This window comes from Terrapene carolina, unplaced genomic scaffold (assembly GCF_002925995.2).
Source record: "Terrapene carolina triunguis isolate 2854851 unplaced genomic scaffold, T_m_triunguis-2.0 Scaffold629, whole genome shotgun sequence".
Taxonomy (NCBI): domain Eukaryota; kingdom Metazoa; phylum Chordata; order Testudines; family Emydidae; genus Terrapene; species Terrapene triunguis.
The window spans coordinates 11223572-11247050 of NW_020664980.1; the positions used below are offsets into that span (position 1 = coordinate 11223572).

At 39.6% G+C, this 23479-nt stretch overlaps 1 protein-coding gene across 2 annotated transcripts in view; it reads right to left on the bottom strand.

Moving 5' to 3' along the window:
* Nucleotides 1-23186, bottom strand: part of FAM13B (family with sequence similarity 13 member B) — an 81291-nt gene extending 58105 nt beyond the window's left edge. For both annotated transcript variants that reach the window (XM_024202103.1, XM_024202101.1), the window contains exons 1-4: nucleotides 22950-23186; nucleotides 4684-4850; nucleotides 3191-3381; nucleotides 2482-2694 (exon numbers count right to left, since the gene is read on the bottom strand). In XM_024202103.1, the coding sequence (XP_024057871.1) occupies nucleotides 2482-2694; nucleotides 3191-3347 (370 nt within the window). In that variant the 5' untranslated portion in view covers nucleotides 3348-3381; nucleotides 4684-4850; nucleotides 22950-23186. The remainder of the gene's footprint in view (nucleotides 1-2481; nucleotides 2695-3190; nucleotides 3382-4683; nucleotides 4851-22949) is intronic.
* Between the last annotated feature and the right edge of the window lie 293 nt (nucleotides 23187-23479).

Consider the following 23479-nt stretch of genomic DNA (forward strand, 5'->3'; position numbering starts at 1 on the left):
TCTGAGACACATGGCCTATGGCATCAGGGTCAAATTCACACTTCAATTAGTAAAGACACTTGCCTTCGAGGAACCACCATTAGGCCTGCACAGAACGAGCCTTAAAGGGTATATATGCCACACCTTGTTATATAACTGCAAGTTATGTTTACAACAACCTACAGAGCAAAGTGAACCGGTTCAAGAGCGAGGATGCTACAGAAAACCATGTACCAAAAGCCACTAACATCTTCTGATAATCCTACTTATTTCAGTCATTCCCTTTCCTAAACTGTAATTGATTTATAATCCTGGAAATTAAGAAGTAGAGATATGGTTCTATTAGACATTCAAAATGTAAATAAAGCATGATAAAAATGTTGTTAAAAACCTTCAACTTAAAAAAGAGGAAATCAATCTTTCTAGTTAAATGTTGTGTTTCCTAGTGGTGTGTTCAGTTCCATCCAGGAAATAAAACAAAAAACACTTTCAAGAGCTTCATGAAATCACTTTTTTCCCCCCCTCTTTTTAAAAAGGGAAAAATTATGCACTTTTTTCATCTTAAACATACAATTCTCATGCATGTGTACTAATATAAAATAAACTAAGTACCAAATATCCTGTAATACAACATACCCTTAAAAGTTTACACAAGATATGGGGAATAGGGAAGGTCAAGACATACAAGGATCCCAAACATATATAAGGATGGGAATTATGACCTCTGAAAATAGCCCATATACCATATAACCTGAGATGAAATCCCTCCAAAATCTGGCCCATGACGGAGCAGGGGGGCGGGGGGGAGGGGAGGGGAAAAGAGTTTCAACTCTGTTAGAGAAACAATGAGAAACTGGGATGGACAGCTGTATTAGATAACAGAACTATAGCCACTAATCTTTCCCCTGTGACTTAACAATGCTTTGTTATGGAATCTTCTTTTGCAAAAATATAAATAAATAAAATTAAATAAGAATCCACAAGGTATATCTCAAGTCTTCCCAAATCATGTGATTCACCACTATGCTAATCTCTCACTTCACCAGATTAGCTAACACATTGACACAAAATAGCAGTCATTGTAAAAATAAAATTTAGTCTACTGCTGTCCACCTCAGTTTCTCATTATTACTATGGGACTGTTGTTCAAAGGAATGGTATATAGGTGCCTCATCTTTAGGACATCCATTCAAATCTGACCCAGATTGTTAGTAGCCAAAAGTTATGATCATCTCAGGGATACTGGCATCCTATAAGAAATGAATTGGTGTGCAGTTTCTATTAACCAGCTATCCAGATAACCAATGTATGTTCAACGTTTTAGTGAAGGTATCATCTAAATAGGCATGGAAACTGAACTACCTTCTCACCCTTCAGCATTAATACACGGTGGCAGAACAGTGCTGGGAAACTTGACCTAAAACCCTGCCCCACGCTGTATCCCACTATAAACCAATAGGGCTTCTGCCATGAAAGCTGTCAAGCCTACGCTTGTCATAGCATTAAACTCAAACATGGAAACTTAAATTAATTTACCCTAACAGAATACATAACAAACTTACAAAAGAAAAAAAAAAATCACACTAGAAAAGAACAAGGATAAACAACAGTGAGAAATCACGTCAAACTCCTACAGATGACATTGGGAACTATAGAAACACCAGTTACGTTACAAGGTGTGGTACAACTATGCCTATATACCCTTTGAGGAACGCACAATGTGTTACTAATAGCAGTGCTGCAAGACAAAAGCTTTTACTAGTCAAGTTATGAATTAACTCCTCCAACACTACACAACACAGCAAAGGCCAAGACCCAGGAGAGTGAATACATATGGACAAAATTTGGGAATTAAAAAAGGTGGCAAATATAGGTGGCAATTGGAACAAAAAGGGTTCTATGATGGACATAAAATAAAATTAGCCGTTACATGCTGACCACCACATCTTCTACGGGAATGGAATGTAACTGAAGAATACACTAAAAAGGTAAAATTCCCACTCAAGAGCGTCTGCTGAAGACTCCACCTCCTTGTCACTAAAGCCCTAAATCAGGAGCGTGGTCAAACCCCATGCAATCAGTGGGAAGGAAGCAGGGATGGGGAGAAGAGAAAAGGGTTCCATCCTGATTCTAAATTGATCATGATGGAGTGGGCTGTTTGGATTCAGTAGCCCTGTCCAAACTTACATATCCAACATCCCAGAAATCCATGCACAGGATGATGGGGGGGGCTTGGAAAAAGGTTGATATGAAGATTATGTGGCTGCTTAACTGTCTGCCTGCAAGCAATTGGTGAATTCCATCTCTCAGCCCATAAATAGTTATTTGAACAGAGCCTATTTACTTGGAAAGGAGAATTACATACAAAATAAAAGTGTATTGATATACATATAGAACACTAAAGAAAAAATCTTAGAAATCACTTAAACCTCTTGATTTACTGAATGATGCCTTAAAGCCACTTGCTACCACCCAAATCCTATTCAAAATAATTCTCATTACCTTGAGAAAGTTGCATCAAATGAATATGCAAGCTGCCTGGGATCACCGGCTCTGGAAGTTCTTGAAGAAAAAATCTAAGAAGGCTAATAGCTGAGGGTACATCTGCTTCTTTAACCAAGTCCACGTCTTCTCCATTATCATATCTTTTCCGAAGCCACTCCACTGTCTCAGCATTCCCATTGACTTGAAAAAGTCCTTCTTGTTCCAGACCTCCTAAATCAGTAGAAAGTTGCAAAAATAAATTCAGTCCCAACTCTTGTTTTATCTGATGTTTACTATAAATCCATCATTTTTATGAATTACAATTGATAATTGTAGATTCATGATTAAACACATGCATTTTACAAGAGAATGGCAAAGCAAGTTATTTTGTAAAATTTCTCTGAAAACCAACACCCAAACATGCGTGTACCTTATTTGAAAGTACAATAGCCAGATAAAACATTCTCCAGCCCAAAAAGATAATTTCCTACAAAGTACTGTACTTGGTTGGTTACCATTTTTTCTAAATACTATGAATTCAATCAAATGTAACTGCAGAAGTAAAGGAGTGAAACACATACAACACGGAAATTAGAAACTAAAAAAAAGTTTGACCCATGAAACCATAATAGTTTCTCAAGGCCAGAATAAAATACAAAAACAGTAATGCTAATTAAAACCAATTAAGACGTGTTCCTCATTTAAAATATAGAGGATAAATACATACCATGTTCCTCAATATAGTCCACAACGTGGCGGACTATGAATGGAACCTCATTGTCTGGTTGCCCTTCTTGCTGCAGCTCATCAAGTGGAATTCCAAATATTTTGTTAGCTAGAACAGAGTTGCAGTTACTCAAGGAAGGGGAGGAGCTCTTCCTCATATCTTTTTGCAGCCAAAAATCAAAGCTGTCTTTTCTGTCAAATGAAAGGAATTAAAACTAAGAAAATGTTTACGATGGGACTAGAAGACTAAGAAAATGAGACACTGATATTTTACATATAAGTACATTCATTAGAATTTAAATACTTTCCAACCTCTGTTGGATCACAAGTATGAAACATTTTCATTAGGATCATTGATCCAAGCACAGTAGAACATATGGAGATTGTTCCTCTTGATCCTTAATTTCTGTAGATATGTTTTAATCAAATCAGATAAATCAGCAGCAAAGCTGGTTGACATTCAGGAAAATTCCAGTTACTGGACAATTATTCAAGTAATGTCCAACTTGCTTTAGATTAAGTCTGATTTTCCCCACCCTATTTCTAACTAAGTTTGTTCGTAAGCTTTGGACAATCCACCGCAGAGAATTTTCTGAGTGTATTAAATTGAACTTCCATGCACCAAACCTGATGAAGAGGAACACAGCTGGACGAGACTACCAAAACCTGCCAGTATAAAATAGTCTTGTCTAGTTTTGTTCTGTCAACATAACTATGCAAGATGGAGCTATATGAAAAGCTAAAATCTGGTGTTCTACAGCTGCAATACCACCAGAACTTCTACGGAATCTGAAGACACCGCAGCCTATGCAACTCAGCTTCCATGAAATGTATTTGCAAAAGGCTTTAATGTTTAAACCAATTTCTAAATAAACTTTTAATGCCTGTCTCGCTCTCAAAATATTTTTACTGAAAATTCCCATGAAAAAGATCTCTCAGGTTGACCAATGACCTAGTGGTAGCATTCTTCCTACCATGCAGAAAACCAGTTGTTGCTTGCTGATCTTTGCTCCACTAGTGATCTAACAGGGATTGAAAATGTTGTGGAGGCAGTGTAATTCAATCCTAAGAAGCAGCTACTGATCCAACTCCTTTAGTTGAGTCCTTGACCAATAAGGCACAGAAGGATGGTGTCTTAAAAGAACACTAAAAAGTACTGGGAAAGATGTATATAAAATAGGTGCATACTATTGTTTCAGAGTTGCCTCAAAATAAGCTACTTTTGTTATAACAGAGGAAGTTGCCCTCTTCTGGAGAAAGAATAGCAAAAGAAAAAAATATGCTCGGTTAGACTCAGGTGGCCACTCAAGTGCCCATTGGAAAATACTATATGTACAGACTATTATTAAAAGTATGTTTTACATGCAAGTGGATTATCCTTATTTTATGAGTGGATTGTCAAACTGTAACGCACCAGGCAGATCAGAATCCACAAACTTTCCTACTTCAATTTTTAAAAAGCAAGACTGTTAATAGCAGTGTAAGGAAACTTACCTCAGAGTACTTAAACACCCAAGTTTAAAAAATATTTTCTACGCCAGCTGCCCTCACTGACCAAGCATTCTTTTGTCATTTACGGTTGTTTGAGATTATGGCAGAAGATCAGCCGGTAGTTCCTCATTGAAGAAGAGCAGAATTCGATCAGTACTTCAGCAGTTAATCTAAAAATATGAAAAATATTGTAAGGTCCTTAAAGTTTTAATTTTTTTAAAATACTTGCAAGTCCAAATATTAGTTTGGAAAGATTCTCAGGATCAAGATAAAACAAATGTGACTTTTAAGAACCAACTTCATGCTTCCACCAACCTGGCTCACACGCAGCAACACACAACAGATATGCATAATCCAGTTTGTTCACACAGTAGTTAATCGAAGCTTAATCACGTGCTACCTTAGTTTTAATAATCAGCACAAGTAACCAGAGACAATATGGACGCAGTGAGCATTACAGATGTGCCAGACACCTCCTAGCTGGAGGACTAAACCTACCAGCCGAAGTAAATATGAAAAACAGGATTAGTGAGCACAGACCACCTAGGTACAAGGACAATGCATTGAAAGACATCCAGCCCACTCTGCCCACTGCTTGGAAAAGTGAGGCTTTATACCCATGCTTAGAAAGTCCATCTTTCAGATCTGCTTCTGGCTAGTAGTTTTCATGCATTTAAATCTCCACTTGCCTCCACCTTCTAAAAGGGGAAGGCAGTCAACCCTTCTTCCCACCCCCCACCTCTGCTTCTTAGCTGCTGGGGAAAGATCAGGGTCCTCCACTATTCTACTCCTATAGCCTTCATTTTATGAACCTTTTTTCTTTTAAAGTCTGTCTCTGCTGCTGTTCAGCTTTCCCAAGCAGCAGCTTGACTGCATCATGATTCTTGACAGTGAACCAACAGGTCTGGATAATTTTACTCTGTTGGTATTTAGCAAAGCAACGAGCAGCAGCAGAGATGCTGGAGCTGTCTAACTTCAGAAACATAAGTTTCAATTTGCAATAAAGTAGATTCTCTAAAGTAGATAGGCTAGGGGAATATTTTTAAATGGAAGCTTAGCACTACAGAAACTGATGGCTTCAGCACCTTCATTCACCAGGGAAAGTTCCCCACGCACCACTAACGAGCAGATTTTCCAAGCTCTGCACACATCTCCTTATATCACCATGTGAATGTGTGTTTCTGAAAGCCAGCTCAAAAAGTTCCTTTCCACTTTAACTCAAATAATATGAAAATGTTTGAAAAGCAGTCCACTCAACAATGATCCTTTACCAAGTAAGTACTTTATGGACATTTTTAAATGCCAAGTTACACAGGTTAAGAACTTTTTTTTCCCCTTAAGAAGTGTTATCCATATAAAGATATTATCACTATATAAGTAAATTCATATTAAAGGACTTCTTTAAAGGCACATTTTCCCCCTCCCCCCCCCAAAGTCGTAATGGAATAAACAACAATACATTAGGTGACCATTTGAAGTTATAGAAGTTGCCATGCATTTGCTAAATGAAGAATGTTTACCTTCAGCACAATGTGGTTATTCCTGTTCATGGTAAACTATTCACAGCTTAGTTCATATGTAATGTGCACAAAAGGAATATTTTGTAAAATGTGGCAATGTTACTGTAATTTTCCCCAAACAGAAAAAAAAGCCACTAGCAAAAAACACAATAAAAACCCAGTGAAAAATGTCACTGAATATGAAATGAAACAAAAACCACTACGCAATGCACATTATAAGCATTCCTCAAATATAAAGTACACATTGTCTACAATGAAAAGCTTGCAATTCTGTAAGAACACAATTAAGTCCCCAGCCTACTAAATACAGTCTCACAGTTTTGTTTTTTCTATCTTCAACCCAGACACAGTTTCACCAATTTATTCACTTTTCCAGCCCCCAATCCATTATGAAATTTCAACTAGAACAATCCAAATATGTTAAAAACTATGCTTGATTAATACTGAATTGACTGTCCTCCCCCCATGATTTTTCTTCTAGAACTTTTCCTTTTGTAAAGCTAGATTTGGGGTGGAAGACTGGATCTTTAATTCTGAATACACCTCTACCTTGATATAACGCTGTCCTCGGGAGCCAAAAAATCTTACCGCGTTATAGGTGAAACTGCGTTATACTGAACTTGCTTTGATCCACCGGAGTGCGCAGTCCCGTCCCCCCCCGGAGCACTGCTTTACCGCGTTATATCCAAATTCGTGTTATATTGGGTCGCGTTATATCGGGGTAGAGGTGTACTAGTAAAGAAGAAAGGAAACTTCAGATTATGTTCCCACAGCCATGCTTCAGTCTCTTCTTACAGTTCTGGGATTAACCTCTGAAATTGTTAGGGGGTCAGTCATATTACTACATAATGGAAAGGCTCTATAATTTTACGAATCATTTTTAATTCTGTCCTTATGCAGTTCTTAGTAATTAATTAGCTCAAGCCAGATTTCCACCAAGACAGTTACAGTAGTGTCATCCACCTGTAATGTATCAAATCCTTACAAAAACTCTTGATTACTTTTGTAAATTTAGTGGTTGTTTGTAAAATCTCTATTGTTGTGTAAAATGTATGTTCTGATCAGTCTTCCTTCTTCTCCATGTAAATTTCAACAGATATGGTAGATGGATGAAAACATACATATGTAAAGACACTATCACCTGAGTTCTACCAAACGTAATTGGGAACATGGACTATCAATCCTTTTTCAGTCAACCAACCAAGAAGGTGAGGATAGTTATGGAAGCAGTTTTAAAATTTCAGCATACTTTAAAGCTGTGTTAGGTGGCATTTCTTTCTCAAAAAAATAAGAAATGAAATGAAGAATCAGGAGTTTCAGATGACTGTATCTGAGAATCTCTCAACTTTTGCGTTCCATTTTTGTTGTCTGAGCAAACGACAGTCCTCCTGGTCATAGGTTTCAGAGTGATAGCCTTGTTAGTCTGTATCAGCAAAAACAATGAGGAGTCTTTGTGGCACCTTAGAGACGAACAAATTTATTTGGGCATAAGCTTTGGTGGGCTGTTCTAGCCCACGAAAGCTTATGCCCAAATAAATTTGTTCGTCTCTAAGGTGCCACAAGGACTCCTTGTTGTTTCTCCCGGTCATAGTTCTCTCTGAATTCTTAGACAACATCATCAGCTTAGACAAAATATTCTGCAGTACTCCTTTTCAGGTGTAAAATCAGTAATGGTAAAGTGAGAATGCATTTTCTCCTGTATGGATGAATACCTTTAGGAATGATCTAGCCATTTCTCCTGTTCAGCCAACCATCTTTGAACTATCAATGCTGATTCTTATACGTTCTTCCTTTTCCTCTATTTTATCACTTGCAGCAGCTAATGGTAATCATGCAAGTTTAAGCAAGTTTGGAAAAATATATCCAGGACAAAGCTTCAATCATCTCTTTATATTGCCCATTTTGTGCAACACTGAAAGTGATGTTAATATAAACCAAGGCTACATTTTTCTCATGTTCAGACCTTTACTTTTAAGTTCTAATCACAATTTTATTTGTCATTTTTTAGGTGGCCAAGACAAACAGAGGTTGCTCCTGAATGAAGCTGATAAAGAGTTGCCGAAGGCCTGGGAGAGGAACATCCACTACCAGGGTTATGTTCCAATGATGATTACGAAGCTGGCAAAGACAACTTATCTCAATTTTAGAGCCATCAAAAAGGATCAATATTCTCTGCTACATTTCAATAAACAAAGTTTTATCCAATGTGACATGTCTTGAAGACTCAGAGGAAATAAGTTTTCTGGCTCTATGAAATGAGCACAAATCCCTTCTGCCTTGCTACTTAGCAACTCTTAAAAATGCTAATATTTTACAGTAAAGTAATGAAAACCGATAATTTCTCAAGTCCATTCAATTTTCTCATTTCCTACCAAGCATGTTGTGTTGGATAAATCCATAAAAAGATTCAGACTGCAACACCGGTGTTTGTTAATTAAATGCTAGTTACCTGTTTGCAATACTGATCAATAGCTTCCAAATTTACTTAAGTTACAATCATGAACCATCATCTAGTGCTTTTGACAAAGAAGTCTAAAAATTATTATGAGAAATCTAGCTTTATAGAGAACCATACTATCACATTCTCTGTCCATGTTCCAGGAGATTCTAGCAAATCAAGTCCCCTATCAGCTCACAACCCCAGGCACTGCCTTCTCTTTCTCAATCACCAATGACTGCACCCATTCCTTTTCCCTTGCAGGCTTCAAGATTCTTATTATGAATAAATTAAGTAATTAGAAATTATCTTGATGTTCTCCTCATTTTCCTTTCAAAGTTTTTTCCTTTCAAACTTCACCAGCTAAACGGGACTAAAACGGGCGGACCGGATGATCTTCATCCTAGAATATTGAAGGAACTGGCGCGAGAAATTGCGAGCCCCTTAGCGATAATTTTTAATGCATCTGTAAACTCAGGGGTGGTACCGTTGGACTGGAAAATAGCTAATGTGGTTCCTATTTTCAAGAAGGGGAAAAAAAGTGACCCGGGTAACTACAGGCCTGTTAGTTTAACATCTGTAGTATACAAGGTCTTGGAAAAACTTTTGAAGGAGAAAGTAGTTAAGGACCTTGAGGTGAATGGCAATTGGGACAGATTACAACATGGGTTTACGAAAGGCAGATCGTGCCAAACCAACCTGATCTCCTTCTTTGAGAAGGTAACAGACCTTCTAGATAAAGGAAATGCGGTGGATCTAATATACCTCGATTTTAGTAAAGCGTTTGATACGGTACCGCATGAGGAATTATTGGTTAAATTGGAAAAGATGGGGATCGATATAAAAATCCAGAAGTGGATAAAGAACTGGTTAAAGGGGAGACTGCAGCGGGTAGTACTGAAAGGTGAACTGTCAGGTTGGAGGGAGGTCACCAGTGGGGTTCCTCAAGGTTCGGTTTTGGGCCCGATTTTATTTAATCTATTTATTACTGACCTTGGAACCGAATGTAGGAGTGGGCTTATAAAGTTTGCGGATGACACGAAGTTGGGAGGCATTGCCAATTCGGAAAAGGATCGGGATATTCTGCAGGGTGACTTGGATGACCTTGTAAATTGGAGTAATAATAATAGGATGAGATTTAATAGTGAGAAGTGTAAGGTGATGCATTTAGGGATGACGAACAAGAATTTTAGTTATAAGCTGGGGACGCATCGGTTGGAAGTGACTGAGGAGGAGAAGGACCTCGGAGTCCTGGTTGATCGCAGGATGACTATGAGCCGGCAATGTGACGTGGCTGTGAAAAAAGCTAATGCGATCTTGGGATGCATTAGGCGAGGTATTTCTAGTAGGGACAAGGAGGTGCTGCTTCCGTTATACAAGGCGCTGGTGAGACCTCATTTGGAGTACTGTGTGCAGTTCTGGTCTCCCATGTTTAAAAAGGACGAACTCAAACTGGAACGGGTACAGAGAAGGGCCACTAGGATGATCCGAGGAATGGAAAACCTTTCCTATGAAAGGAGACTCGAGGAGCTCGGTTTGTTTAGCCTAACCAAAAGGAGGCTGAGGGGGGATATGATTGCTCTCTTTAAATATATCAAGGGGATAAATACCAGGGAGGGAGAGGAATTATTTCAGCTCAGTACTAATGTGGACACGAGAACGAATGGATATAAACTGGCCGTGGGGAAGTTTAGGCTTGAAATTAGACGAAGGTTTCTAACCGTCAGAGGGGTGAAATTCTGGAACAGCCTTCCGAGGGAAACGGTGGGGGCGAAAGACCTCTCTGGCTTCAAGATTAGGCTAGATAAGTTTATGGAGGGAATGGTTTGATGGGATAACGTGATTTTAGTCAATTAGGCAATAACGTGCCATCGCTGGTAAAATGTGGGTCCGGCTGGAGAATCTTGCCTGTATGCTCGGGGTTCTACTGATCGCCATATTTGGGGTCGGGAAGGAATTTTCCTCCAGGGTAAATTGGCAGAGGCCCTGGAGGTTTTTTGCCTTCCTCCGCAGCATAGGGCAGGGGTCTCAAGCTGGAGGATTCTCTGCGACTTGAAGTCTTTAAATCACGATCTGGAGACTTCAACAGCAGGGATAAGGGAAATTGGGTGGGCCAGCTTTTGTGGCCTGCATCATGCAGGAGGTCAGACTAGATGACCATAATGGTCCCTTCTGACCTTAAAGTCTATGAGTCTATGAGTCTATGAGAATAGAGTGTTTCAGTGTTAAATTTTCAAGTATGTTAAATTCATGAATCATGTATGTCTACTTTCATAGCACCTAGGAGCCCCAGACCAGAACCTCAATATACTAGGTGATGTACAAACACAGAAAACAGATAGTCCTGCCCCAAAGAGTTTAAAATGTAAGACGAGACACAACAGATGGACAGACAGACAGTGGAGTACAATGAGACAATACACCCATATCTCACAAACCTAATCTGGCCCAACTGATATATTTATGTAGCCCACAGGATATTCAGGCTCTTTAGAAACTAAGCTTTCCTTTAAAAAAAAAAAAAAAAAAAAAAAAAAATATAGCCTCCATGATTGTGAAGAAAAAACTTTCCAAAGTGAACAGAGAATAATCCAAGGTTCCCAAACTGGACTACATGTACCACCAGTGATGTAAGCTTGTTGCAAGTGCTATGCTAAAAGCTCTTAAAAAAAATAAAAAAAATCTTTCCATTTCAAAAGAACAGTTGTCGCATGCACTGCAGCATGCCAGAAAATGCCTGCGAAGCAAAATGCACTCTCTCCTGGCCACTTTAGGCCATAATGAACAACACTTGCAGTGTGTTATGCACGGCGGCAGCGCAGATGGGTGCTGTACTCTCAAGAGGCACACAGATGGCAGGCTTTCTGCTAGGCCTAGCCTTCACTTTCCATCAAGCTGCATAGTTCAAGATACTGAGGTGAACTCCCAAAGTTCCATATCACGCCATCGGAAACAACCAACGGCTGCAAGCCCAGTTCAAAGTGGCTGAAAAATGTCTGGTTGCAGGCAGCCCCGAGATCAAAGGGCCCCCACACAGGAAGCTGCTGCAGAGCAGGAGCTCCCTCTGCACTACAGAGGCTGCAGCCTGGCCCCTGCAGGGCTGGGAGACAAGGGAATTCCCCATGCACACCCCCTAACTCCACAGTGAAGCTAGGACAGGGGGTGTCACAGTGAATAAAAATGTGGCAACAGAACTAAGGAGACACACCTGGTTCTTCAAGCAGCAGAGCAACTGGCTGGCTGCAATTTGAGTCTCTTCCAAGGAGGAAAAAGAATGAGGAGTCCTTGTGGCACCTTAGAGACTAACAAATTTATTTGGGCATAAGCTTTCATGAGCTAAAACCCACTTCATCGGATGCATACAGTGGAAAATACAGTAGGAATACACACACACACACAGAACATGAAAAAATGGGGGTTGCCATACCAACTCTAATGAGACTAATCCATTAAGGTGGGCTATTATCTGCAGGAGAAAACTTTTTTTAGTGATAATCAGGATGGCTCATTTCAAACAGAAGCTGTGAGTAACAGCAGGGGAAAAATTAGCATGGGGAAATAGTTTTTAGTTTGTGTAATGACCCATCCACTCCCAGTCTTTATTCAAGCCTAATTTAATGGTGTCCAGTTTGCAAATTAATTCCAGTTCTGCAGTTGCTCGTTGGAATCTGGTTTTGAAGTTTTTTTGTTGAAGAATTGTGACTTTTAGGTCTGTAATTGAATGTCCAGATAGGTTGAAGTGTTCTCCGACTGGTTTTTGAATGTTATAATTCTTGACATCTGATTTGTGTCCATTTATTCTTTTCCGTAGAGACTGTCCGGTTTGGCCAATGTACCTGGCAGAGGGGCATTGCTGGCATATATCGCATTGGTAAATGTGCAGGTGAATGAGCCCCTGATGGTGTGGCTGATGTGATTATGTCCTATGATGGTGTCCCTTGAAAACATATGTGGACAGAGTTGGCAATGGGCTTTGTTGCAAGGATAGGTTCCTGGGTTAGTGTTTTTGTTGTGTGGTTGCTGGTGAGTATTTGCTTCAGGTTGAGGGGCTGTCTGTAAGGGAGGACTGGCCTGTCTCCCAAGATCTGTGAGAGTGAGGGATCGTCCTTCAGGATAGGTTGTAGATCCTTGATGATGCGCTGGAGAGGTTTTAGTTGGGGACTGCAGGTTATGGCTAGTGGCGTTCTGTTACTTTCTTTGTTGGGCCTGTCCTATAGTAGGTGACTTCTGGGTTCTCTTCTAGCTCTGTCAAATCTGTTTCTTCACTTCAGTAGGTGGGTATTGTAGTTTTAAGAATGCTTGATAGAGATCTTGTAGGTGTTTGTCTCTGTCTGAGGGATTGGAGCAAATGCGGTTGTATCTTAGAGCTTGGCTGTAGACCAGGGGTTCTCAAACTGGGGGTTGGGACCCCTGAGGGGGTCGTGAGGTTATTACATGGGGGGGTCATGAACTGTCAGCCTCGACCACAACCCCTGCTTTGACTCCAGCATTTATAATGTTGTTAAATATACAAAAAAGTGTTTTTAATTTACATGGGGGCGGGGGTCGCACTCAGAGGCTTGCAATGTGAAAGGGGTCACCAGTACAAAAGTTTGAGAACCACTGCTGTAGACAATGGATCGTGTGATGTGGTCTGGATGAAAGCTGGAAGCATGTAGGTAAGTATAATGGTCAGAAGGTTTCCAGTATAGGGTGGTGTTTATGTGATCATCGCTTATTAGCACTGTAGTGTCCAGGAAGAGGATCTCTTGTGTGGACTGGTCCAGGCTGAGGTTGATGGTGGGATGGAAATTGTTGAAATCATGGTGGAATTCCTCAAGGGCTTCTTTTCTATGGGTCCAGATGATGAAGATGTCATCAATGTAGCACGAGTAAAGGTGTTAAGGGACAAGAGCGAAGTCAGCCATAAAAATGTTGGCTTACTGGGGGGCCATGCGGTGCCGCTGACTGGAAAGTATATATTGTCCCCAAATGTGAAATAGTTGTGTGTAAGGACAAAGTCACAAAGTTCAGCCACCAGGTTTACCATGACATTATTGGGGATACTGTTCCTGATGGCTTGTAGTCCCATTTTTTCATGTTCTCTGTATATATCTTCCTACTGTATTTTCCACTGCATGCATCTGATGAAGTGTGTTTTAGCCCACGAAAGCTTATGCCCAAATAAATTTGTTAGTCTCTAAGGTGCCACAAGTACTCCTCGTTCTTTTTGTGGATACAGACTAACACGGCTACCACTCTGAAACCTGTTCCCAGAAGGAGGAGCCCCTGTGTAGTTTTCCTAGCAGTGCAGACATCCAGGACAGGAACTGATGGGCAGCAAGAGACCTCCTGGAGTGGAGCTGCCTGATGCCCAAGTAAAGTCCCGCACTTTCAGCAGAGTCCCCACTCCCCCAAAGGCCCACTGGCCCTTTTACACACACACCCCACCCCCCCCTTTAATGGCACTTCCTCCTCCTTCTCCCCCCCCCCCCCGAGCTACTCAAAATGTTTTGTATTTTTCTTTATTTAAATTTTGTAAAACAGGAAGCAAAGTGAACTTTGGTTTGTGTTCAACAATAATCTAGATAAGAAGGAGTAGGAACCTCAAATTTAAAATTAGCCAAGTTAAAAAAAAAAAAATCAAGCTACGAATGCAGCTCAGCTACATACCAAGATATATCAAGATGTCATCTATGACACTTGTTTCTTGTAATTTGAATAATACAAAAGACAAATAATGATGTCTGCTTCATTGTGTTTCTTTTTGATGCACTGTCTAAAAACCAGAGATGTTTAAAAAAGGACTTTATAATCAAACATTTTATAGTAAAATAAATGCCTAAGGAAGCCTAAAGTCTGGAAATACATAGAATAAGTCTGTGAAGACCTAAAGTAAATGTGCACTAAAAAGAGAAGTTTGCTTGTCATACCTTCAAACATCATTTTTTTTAAGAAGGTGGTACATGAAGCAATAACTTTTGGGAACCACCAGAATAAGTTAATGCAATATTGCCTTTTTGAATATGTGGACAACCTGAAACAACAACCCAGAAGTGTTAACTCCCTTGCCCTCCATTGATCATATCAGGGTGTTGACCCCAGAGCCTAAAAATTACGCTTTAAATGCCTGTATTATTTAATTCCCAATCATTTTCACAGTTCAGATGGAGAAGGGAGAAATTAGGAGTTGAAGGGAAGAAAGATAAAGATGAAGGGAAAAAAGTAGCTGTGATCCTAAAGATGAAACACATTTCCCGTTAAGGGATGCCAAGGGACAAGATACTGAACAAACCAGTAACTAAAAATGTAGTTACCACACAAATTTCACCCTTGATTTTTGGGCAAACGTCCCACTGACACTAGCAAGAGTGCCACTGTGGATTAGGAACCAATAGTACCCTGACATTTTCACCTCATCCCATATATTAGAAATAAAATGGAATTACGTCCTCTTCAAAAAGGGTAAATGCAAATACTTCAGAATGACACACTAAAAACCTGTTAGGGTGTGTTTTAGTGAAAAAACAAATGTGGGGTTTTCTCCAAATCCAGAATATTTTCTATATTGTGAGGATAGGTTTTATATAAATCACCCAAAAATGCTAAAGTTTCACTTAATCATATAAAATAGAAAGATTCATCCTGACATGACCAAGTATTATAGAATATTACAGTATTAGAGAGATGAAAAAACAGTAAGTCACATTAAATATATCAGCTACAATATCATATCAGCTACACATTAGGGTGAAAGTGTGCGTTTCATTCTGTACTTTGAACTTCTTGACTTTTATCTATTTGTATGTTATATTCCTTTTATGGTGAGTGAATACTTCACAATGTCGGCTAGGGAAACAGCATTACAAGCCTTGGTTTTTGTAATCTTAATGGCATTTGCTTATCTTGGCAACAGAATTACAAGTATTCCACACCCACCAATGAAATAATGCTTTTTAAATGAACTTCAAGTGCATAAGAAGGTAAGAACATTTTATTGTTGATTCTGTGTTTGAGAACTGAATAATAAGTTATGTTACTTACTGATCTTTTTAAAGCATTTTGAGATCTAAAGATGAAAAGCGCTATATAAGAGCGGATAGTATATTGTAACTATTTCCTATTTGCAGTTTATGACACATCACCAGTAGATACTAGTGTAAAACTGAGTTAACAGGTCTCCAATTAAAGGCTTGTGTTCAATTATAGTTGTAGATCTAACCGTTTGGTCTATTTTAAGAACTGATTTATTAAATTTGTGATGATCTGAGACAAGCAGTGGTACAAAGTCTAATGTGTAGGTTCGTGAGATGATTTTTATAGCTTAATCAGAAATGACTGCCTTATCAAAAAGATACTAACATTTCATTTCTCGCTCTGTCCCTAACCTGATGATTATTTAACTCACATGTTCCTTATCTAACTAGTTAACTTAAATACATAGGCTGTAAGGAAACAAGCCTCAGCAATTTTGCACATCATCAAAAGAACTAGAAATATCGACAGTGCTTGTTCTTTCATTATAAACTTAGTATTGATATATACACAAGACTAGATTTCTACTGAATGACCCCAAACACCAGATTACGCTGCCATGAGTTTTTCCTGCATAACCAGACAGCCTCAGAAAGTACTTAAGCCTTCTAGTATTATAACAAAACAAATATAAACACAGAATATTTTGTTAGAATGATGTACTTGTCAGAAATAAAAATAGCATTCCCATAGTGACTCTTAGAATAAGCCAAATTGGCACTTATGTCAGTATAGGGAAGAAATTTAATGGAACAATTGCATCGCAACCACAACCAACCAGTTTTTTAAACAACATATTAATAAAAGTATTATGTAATACTTGTTTGGAATTAATTTTTAAAACAGTAGACAAAAAACAGACTAATGATGGTGAGTGTTTCTATATGTATTTTCTCCTCTTTACAATTCAGTCTACAGTCATTTGATTTTAAGAGGAAGAATCCGTATTACATTTTCTTCACAAATCAAACAAAAACAGGTCTTAATCAACACTGCCACAACCTCTAGTGGCTATCATTAAAGGTAAGCACTGCTTACAGTAATTACACTCAAAATTTAGAAAAATGTACAAGTCTTATCTCAAATACTTATTGTACGGTTGTCTATTCTATTTGTAAACTTAGTAAAAAACAAAACCAATACCGACAGATTTGATTTAAACGTAAGCACTAGGTTGCAATTTTACAATCATTTTACAAAGAATACACCGATGAAACACTGCAATCTGTTAATCTGTTAAAGACTAGTCCAAGCACCACTAAAAATCAATCATTCTTTGAAAATATGCTCACTAATATATTAAAGACATCATTTTATTCACTTACTAGCTCAAATCCAGAGGAATTTTAACAGCATATCTCAGCAACTTAAAAACAAGATTCCCATGTAATTTTATTTTTTCAATAAAAATGAATTAAACCACCACATATACCAGAAAACAAAAGTGGAGGTCTCTTGCTTTCTGCTTTACACACACCACTAAACACTGCCAGATTCTCTCCCTCAGCTGCTGCCAATGCTCATGTGCAGAAATGTAAAGAAACTTCCTGCTAGCACAGATCACATCTCATTCCTAACAGCCACTAGTTAATAAATAAAAAGCCTTTTGTATCTTGTGTAGGAGCTAATTATGTTTGTCTTACTTGCCCTACAATAATGAAAAACAGCACTCCATAAAACAAGCACCTGTACTTACCACCCCCATCAGATAATACAGACCTAATAAATGTAATGGCATTATAAAAAACGCACAATTGAGTAACTAATATATTAACAGAAAGAAAATATCAGTAGAGCGATGCAATGAAAGAGATTCACATTCTGTAAACAAGACTGTTTAACAATTATTGTAACTGCTACAGACTGATTCCTGTTCAGAAATCAAGTTATTTCACATAGCTTCCCCTCACCCCCCAAAAGGCAAATAATGCAAGTACATAATGCACTTATAATTATAAATAATGTTATCCCATTATAGAGATTTGTCTCTATTTCCCCCCCTCTCAGATAGGTGAACAAAAACACACGTGAACTCAATGCTTCACAAAATGCGGTGCTTGGTCCACTTGCGACAGGCAGACTGCCTCTATTATGGTGATGACCATTTGAAACAAAAAGGTGGTCCTACAGTCCCAGAAAGTTTTGAACGTGCATGCATGTACTGTTCATACAGAATTCCATTCCACAGCTATGTCTATTTGAGCTGCTGCAAAGGAACGAACAACTGCCAATGAGCCTTGTGGTTCAGCATTTCTTAATGCAACTTCAACCACAACCAAATTTACAAACATCACTAAAACTGAAAGGGTAACAAATACACAGGATGACATAATCAAACTGAAAGCGACCTGGAAAGATTAGAGCAGTGAGGGTCTCAGGCAATGACAGACTGGATACTCATTAAATGTAAAGTCCTACACCCAAGCAAGAAAGAAAAGCAGATACAGTATAGGAAGTGGGGCAGAAGGGGAAACAAACCAGCTGCCACTTCAATCACAATACGTTTAGCTTTATTTTGTCCAAGTATTACATTATGTAATCAAACACACATGCAGTAAAGTTTTAATTAATACACTGCAGGGAAAGGTGGAATGGAAAGGGAATCTGTATGAGCAGAGAAGCTTGTAGGATAGAATGATCACCGTTAAAATCTTTACAATTGCTGTTTGCAAGTAATTAACCTGACCAACACATTCTTATATTTAATAGAATTAAATGGGGCTCTGATTAGGCCACCTGCCCATGTATAGTTTGCAGGAGCAGGGCCATAAACTTTACTGTAGTGACAAGAATTTAAATGTGATGCAATAATTATAGTTTAAATTAAATTTTTCTCCCTTCCAACACATATTCTGTACTTAAGACAAATACCCAGAATACCCAAAGAAGAGACTAGAACCCTTTATGCATACACGGGTGAGGAATCATAAATTAAAAAGAGAATAGCTATTAATTACCATATCACAATAAGGCTCCTTATTTGGCTACAGCCAGAAAGCAGACCTAGAGACAACTACAAAATACTGCACACTTCTAGCATTACACTGCTCCTCCCACACACTGAAAATAAAGGATGTACTCATTGTACCCAGGTTCTAATGCATTTATCTCTTTATGAAACTGATATGACATACAGTATTGTAGAAACTATATTCTAACTGCACTCCAAAGAAAATATATAATAGAAGTTGCACTGAAATATAAATCTGTGATTTGATCTTTATGTATTCTCAGAGCAGTGTGAAAGTCTGGTCAACTCAGATTCAATTACCAGCAATAGATCAAGAATATATTCCAGAAATCAAAACTAATCCCTAATTCTACCAAGGAATACGCTATACCATTCTTTTAAAAGAAAATGTGTTGAAATGTGCAGAACGACATGTTCAGTGAGAAACAGGCACAAAGAGGGGTTGCAAAAGGTTAGCTAGCTTCTCACAAAGTGAAATAATACTTAGATTCTAGGTTGGATTCCAACTTCAGCATGAAAAATTACAAACACAGATTATTCAGCAGATCACTATTAGAACAGCATACAAAAAAACCACCCCCTACCATATCCCTTCACATTCCTCAAAATATATATATATATAAATAAACAAACATGTGAGCAGAGGGGAATATCAATTGTTCAAAAGGCTTGCATAAGCATTAAATAAAATAAGTTTCTAAAGAACAGCATCCATCCCTAGAGTGGCCAGCAAAAACATAACTGATTCTAAAATGGTACGCCCATTTTTTCAGTTATCATCACTTTCTTTCCTCACAATCCAAACATTTAGCAGCCTTGCAAGAAATAATTTCTCTCACCCTCCAATAGTGAGTTACTAATTATTTCTTTTAGCCAGGTGTTTAGCTGGCAGCAAAGGTTATTTGGTGTTACGTGTAGAATTTAAATAGTTTGTCATTTCGTACGGATCTCTCTTCTTCACATCCACAGCTTCCTTTTCAGAAAAAGGATTACCAGACTCACTCCCCTTTCACACCTTCAATTTTGAAAAATTCTATCCACCCACAGGATGGGAGTTTGCGCTGCCCTTTCAATGAGCCTCAGACGGAGGCTTGTGACCCAAAGGTAGCTCTTCAAAAGGTTGTGTATTCAAAGAGGAATGAACTCCCAAAGGAACTAAGGATCACCAAGCCTTCCCACCTTCTGTTCCAAGTGCAAGGCATACTTCTGCCACTTTGTTTTCTATAAGAAACACAAACTCTACTCATTCACTTGTCCAGGATATGTAAAACTTTATTTCATGAGACTATAAAATGTGTTACTTCTATTCTTGCAATCGTGTCAAGACTGGAGGAACAGATTTTGTGTCTGTTCTAATGAATTTTCATTATTTTTTCTAGATTGCCTTAAAAGAGGGGTGTGAAGCTTAGATTTTCAGGAAAGTCATTTACTTAAAACAGATATTATGAAAGTACACAAATCACTTTTTGCCTGACTAGTACAGCTTGCACTGATGTTAAAGACATGAAGAATCCCCATTTAAATTTCAAATATCTGTTTTTGGCAGGATGGATAGCTTATCTTTTCAGTACTTCCACTGTGAAATGTAGTTTTTTTAAATTTCTGTTTCTACCATTGTTGCACAGCCCAGAGTATTGAGGGGGACAAAAATACTTATGCAGACGAAATTTTTAAGTCAGGATGAATCCTGGATTTTTTCCATTTAACATTGACTATTACAGTGTAAAACTAGGGAGTGGTTTATACTGTATGTTCTCTGATGCAATGGTTGTGTCAGAATTTACTAAAATCTGCTGCAGAATTCTCCAATAACTTGAGTTTTTTAATAAGCCATATTTCAAATATATGTCTTGCACTATTCACTATACATCAGAAATAGTAGAAGATCCTGGAAAACAAAACATATCAGTTGCACCATTCATGCTTATAAGCAGGCAAGCCAGCACAAGTTATCTCAGTGCTCCTGGGCATCATGCCACTGACCTTCCTCTCAGAACTATGTATCTCAAAAGGTACAAATGACACTTATTTTCAGCATTATTCTAAATAAAACTTGTTTAAGCAGATTAGGGATTTGATATCACCAAAACATCTTAATGGAAGTCTTCAGATGCCTTTAAAAAATCCAAGACTTTGCCTAATGCCTTTTGTTTTGGAAAGACTGCCAAGATTGGTAGGTACAAAATCCAGAGGGCTTCAGATCCTGGGTTTTAGTTTATTTTAAAATTATCTCCCCTGCCAGACACCAGAAAACTATTCAGACCATGCTCTATTTATTGCTATTCCTAAAAAAGACTAAGCAAACTTTCCAGAGATGGGTAAGGAAGACACATTCATACACCAGAGCTTTGCTACTTCTCTTTTTCAAAATATTAATGCAAGTAGAAGTAAATCTTCCTGCTTGGTATCAGAAAGGGACTTGCCCAACAAGAAACAATGCACCCTTAAATTAGGGTGTCTGAGGATTTGTTAAATATACTTATTGAAAACCACCAAAATCTCAGTAAAAATCCAAGCAGGTGGACCAGAATGTCTAATCTGTCATTCATAGTCAGCAGGAGAATCTTGGTATTATCAAAAATATTGATGTGCAACCAAAAGTAAGAACAGTAAATTATTACTGGGTATCTAAGACAACCAGAAAAGAAAATATGAAGTAGCTAAATAAACAAGAATTCTCCATATTCCAAAGGACAAAAGGTATTTGCTTTCTTTCGGAGTATTGGCAAATATGATTACCTTTTATGGAACATTTGCTGTAGGGGTCTGCTATCCTCACCTCCCACCACCTTAATTGCTCTAAAAATCATCCTGTTTAAAGTTTACCAGCATTTGGATGCCCTTCATTTTTTTGTCATATGTTCCATCCTTGAGTACTTCTCAGAAATATAAAGTAAAACTTAACAGCTAGATTTAATAAGTTCAGTTTCACTTTCTATACACAGAAGGGGCTGAATGTAGCCAAGGAACAGTAGTACTAAACAAACCTCATTATGTATTGTAGTATATTTAATTTCCAGCCACTACACTCTCTTTCCCTTGTGCTTACAAGCAGTGTCAAAATATTTTCAATACAACATACTTTCCCCCCCGCCCCCCAAAGGCTGAGGAAACTGAAATAAAGATGACCTTGCACCAACAGCTTTATGTTGCAGCGCTGACTTCCCTACCACAGAGGAACATGCTACCATTGAGGGGCCACGAATATCAACTCATTCCAAAAGGAACACAGCACTTTGGTACCAAGATGTGCCTACTTGGGGCACATCTCCATTACAGATACTACAGTGAATCAGCTACAGTGCTGCAGCGGTGACACTATATCATAGTATAGATGCTTCCTACATTGACAGAAGGAGTTTTTTTTATCAATGTAGTTAATCCATCTCTCCAAGAGGCAGTAGCTAGGTCAATAGAAAAATTCTTCCATTGACTTAGTCGCATCTGCACGGAGGGTTAGATCAACCCAACTAAGCGGTCAGGGTGAGAAATTTCTTTACAGCCCTAAGCAACATAGATAGGTTGATCTAATTTTTAACCAGGCCTTAGTAATAAGTTTAACTCCCTAGGGAGCTCTCAGTACCAATGAAGGACCCACACTGACATGTTCCTTCGAAGCTGAATTTAGCATCAGACTAGAAGACTTAAATCGCCAAAACAAGTCTCAGTGCTGATGAGGCCTCAGAGCCCATAGAAGACTTAGGCACTACAGCCACAGAGCCCAGATCTATCCAGTACCAACTTAATCAGTGTAAGTCCCTGATTTGCCTAGTTTTGAACTCAAATGCAACCTAAGTTCCTTCACAGGGCTGATCTGTTGTGGGCTGGAGGGACCCAGCTCCAAAGGCTGTCTTGGTGAAGAAGGCAAGAAGCCTCTGCTGCCTGTCAGTGCTGGCTTGAAGTATGAAGGCCGTACACGGTGACTAGGGAAACAGACGTCCCACAGCAGAACAAACATCCAACACAGCTTAAATTCTCTGCCTTCTCCCCGAGGCCAAGCCCAAACCGTCCTCGGCGCTTCTCTAACCTTGGCTGAGAAAAAATTAGTGCTGAGAAAGAAGGAAGTGACATGACCCCCACGGGCTGCTTCCAGAAGGCTCCTGAAGCTCAGCAGAACTTCCCCCAAGGGCCAAGGTATAAAGAAGCTGCATTTCAGCCACCCCCACCCCCGGATTTGGTCGAGTTTATACTAGGCCGTGGACCTGAGGAGCTCCTCGGGCAGGTTCCAAACAGAACTCGGTTCTACCCCTCCCCCCACCTGACCTCGCCACAGCCCCCCGCCCCTCAGACCCTGGCAGCGGCGCATGCGCGGGGCCGGTCCCCTCACCGTTGCCAGGTGATGACTTTCCCTCCCCGCCGTTCTCAGCAGCAGCAGGTTCCTCCGCCTCTTTCTACCCCGGGGTCCGGTGTGGGCCCCGCCGCTCTTCTCGGCTTTTCCTCCTCCCAGAGCTACAGCTGCTGCCGAGCACGAAGCAGCAGTCCAGCCCCGACACAATCTGACCCGCGGGCCCCTCCGTAGCTGGAGCTCCTCGGCTAGTAGGGTCCCCAACGGATTAGCGGCGGCGGCGGCGACTGGCGGAAGTGACGCGCTGACTGACAGGTGCAGCAGCGCGCGCGCGCGCCGCCGCCCCTAGGGTCACGTGCAGCGGGAGGGGGCTGAGAAGGGAAGCAAGAGGCGGGCGGTGGAGGGAAGGGCTGGAAGGCGGGGGAGCGGGGACAGAGCAGAGAGGGGGCGGGGCGCGGTGGGGGAGCAGGGGGTGGAGACGGAGGGGGATGGGAGGCTGGGGTAGAGATGGAGGGAAAGCAGGGGTGGGCAAGAGGGAGCTGGGGGTAGAGAGGGAGGAGAAAGGGGGGGGG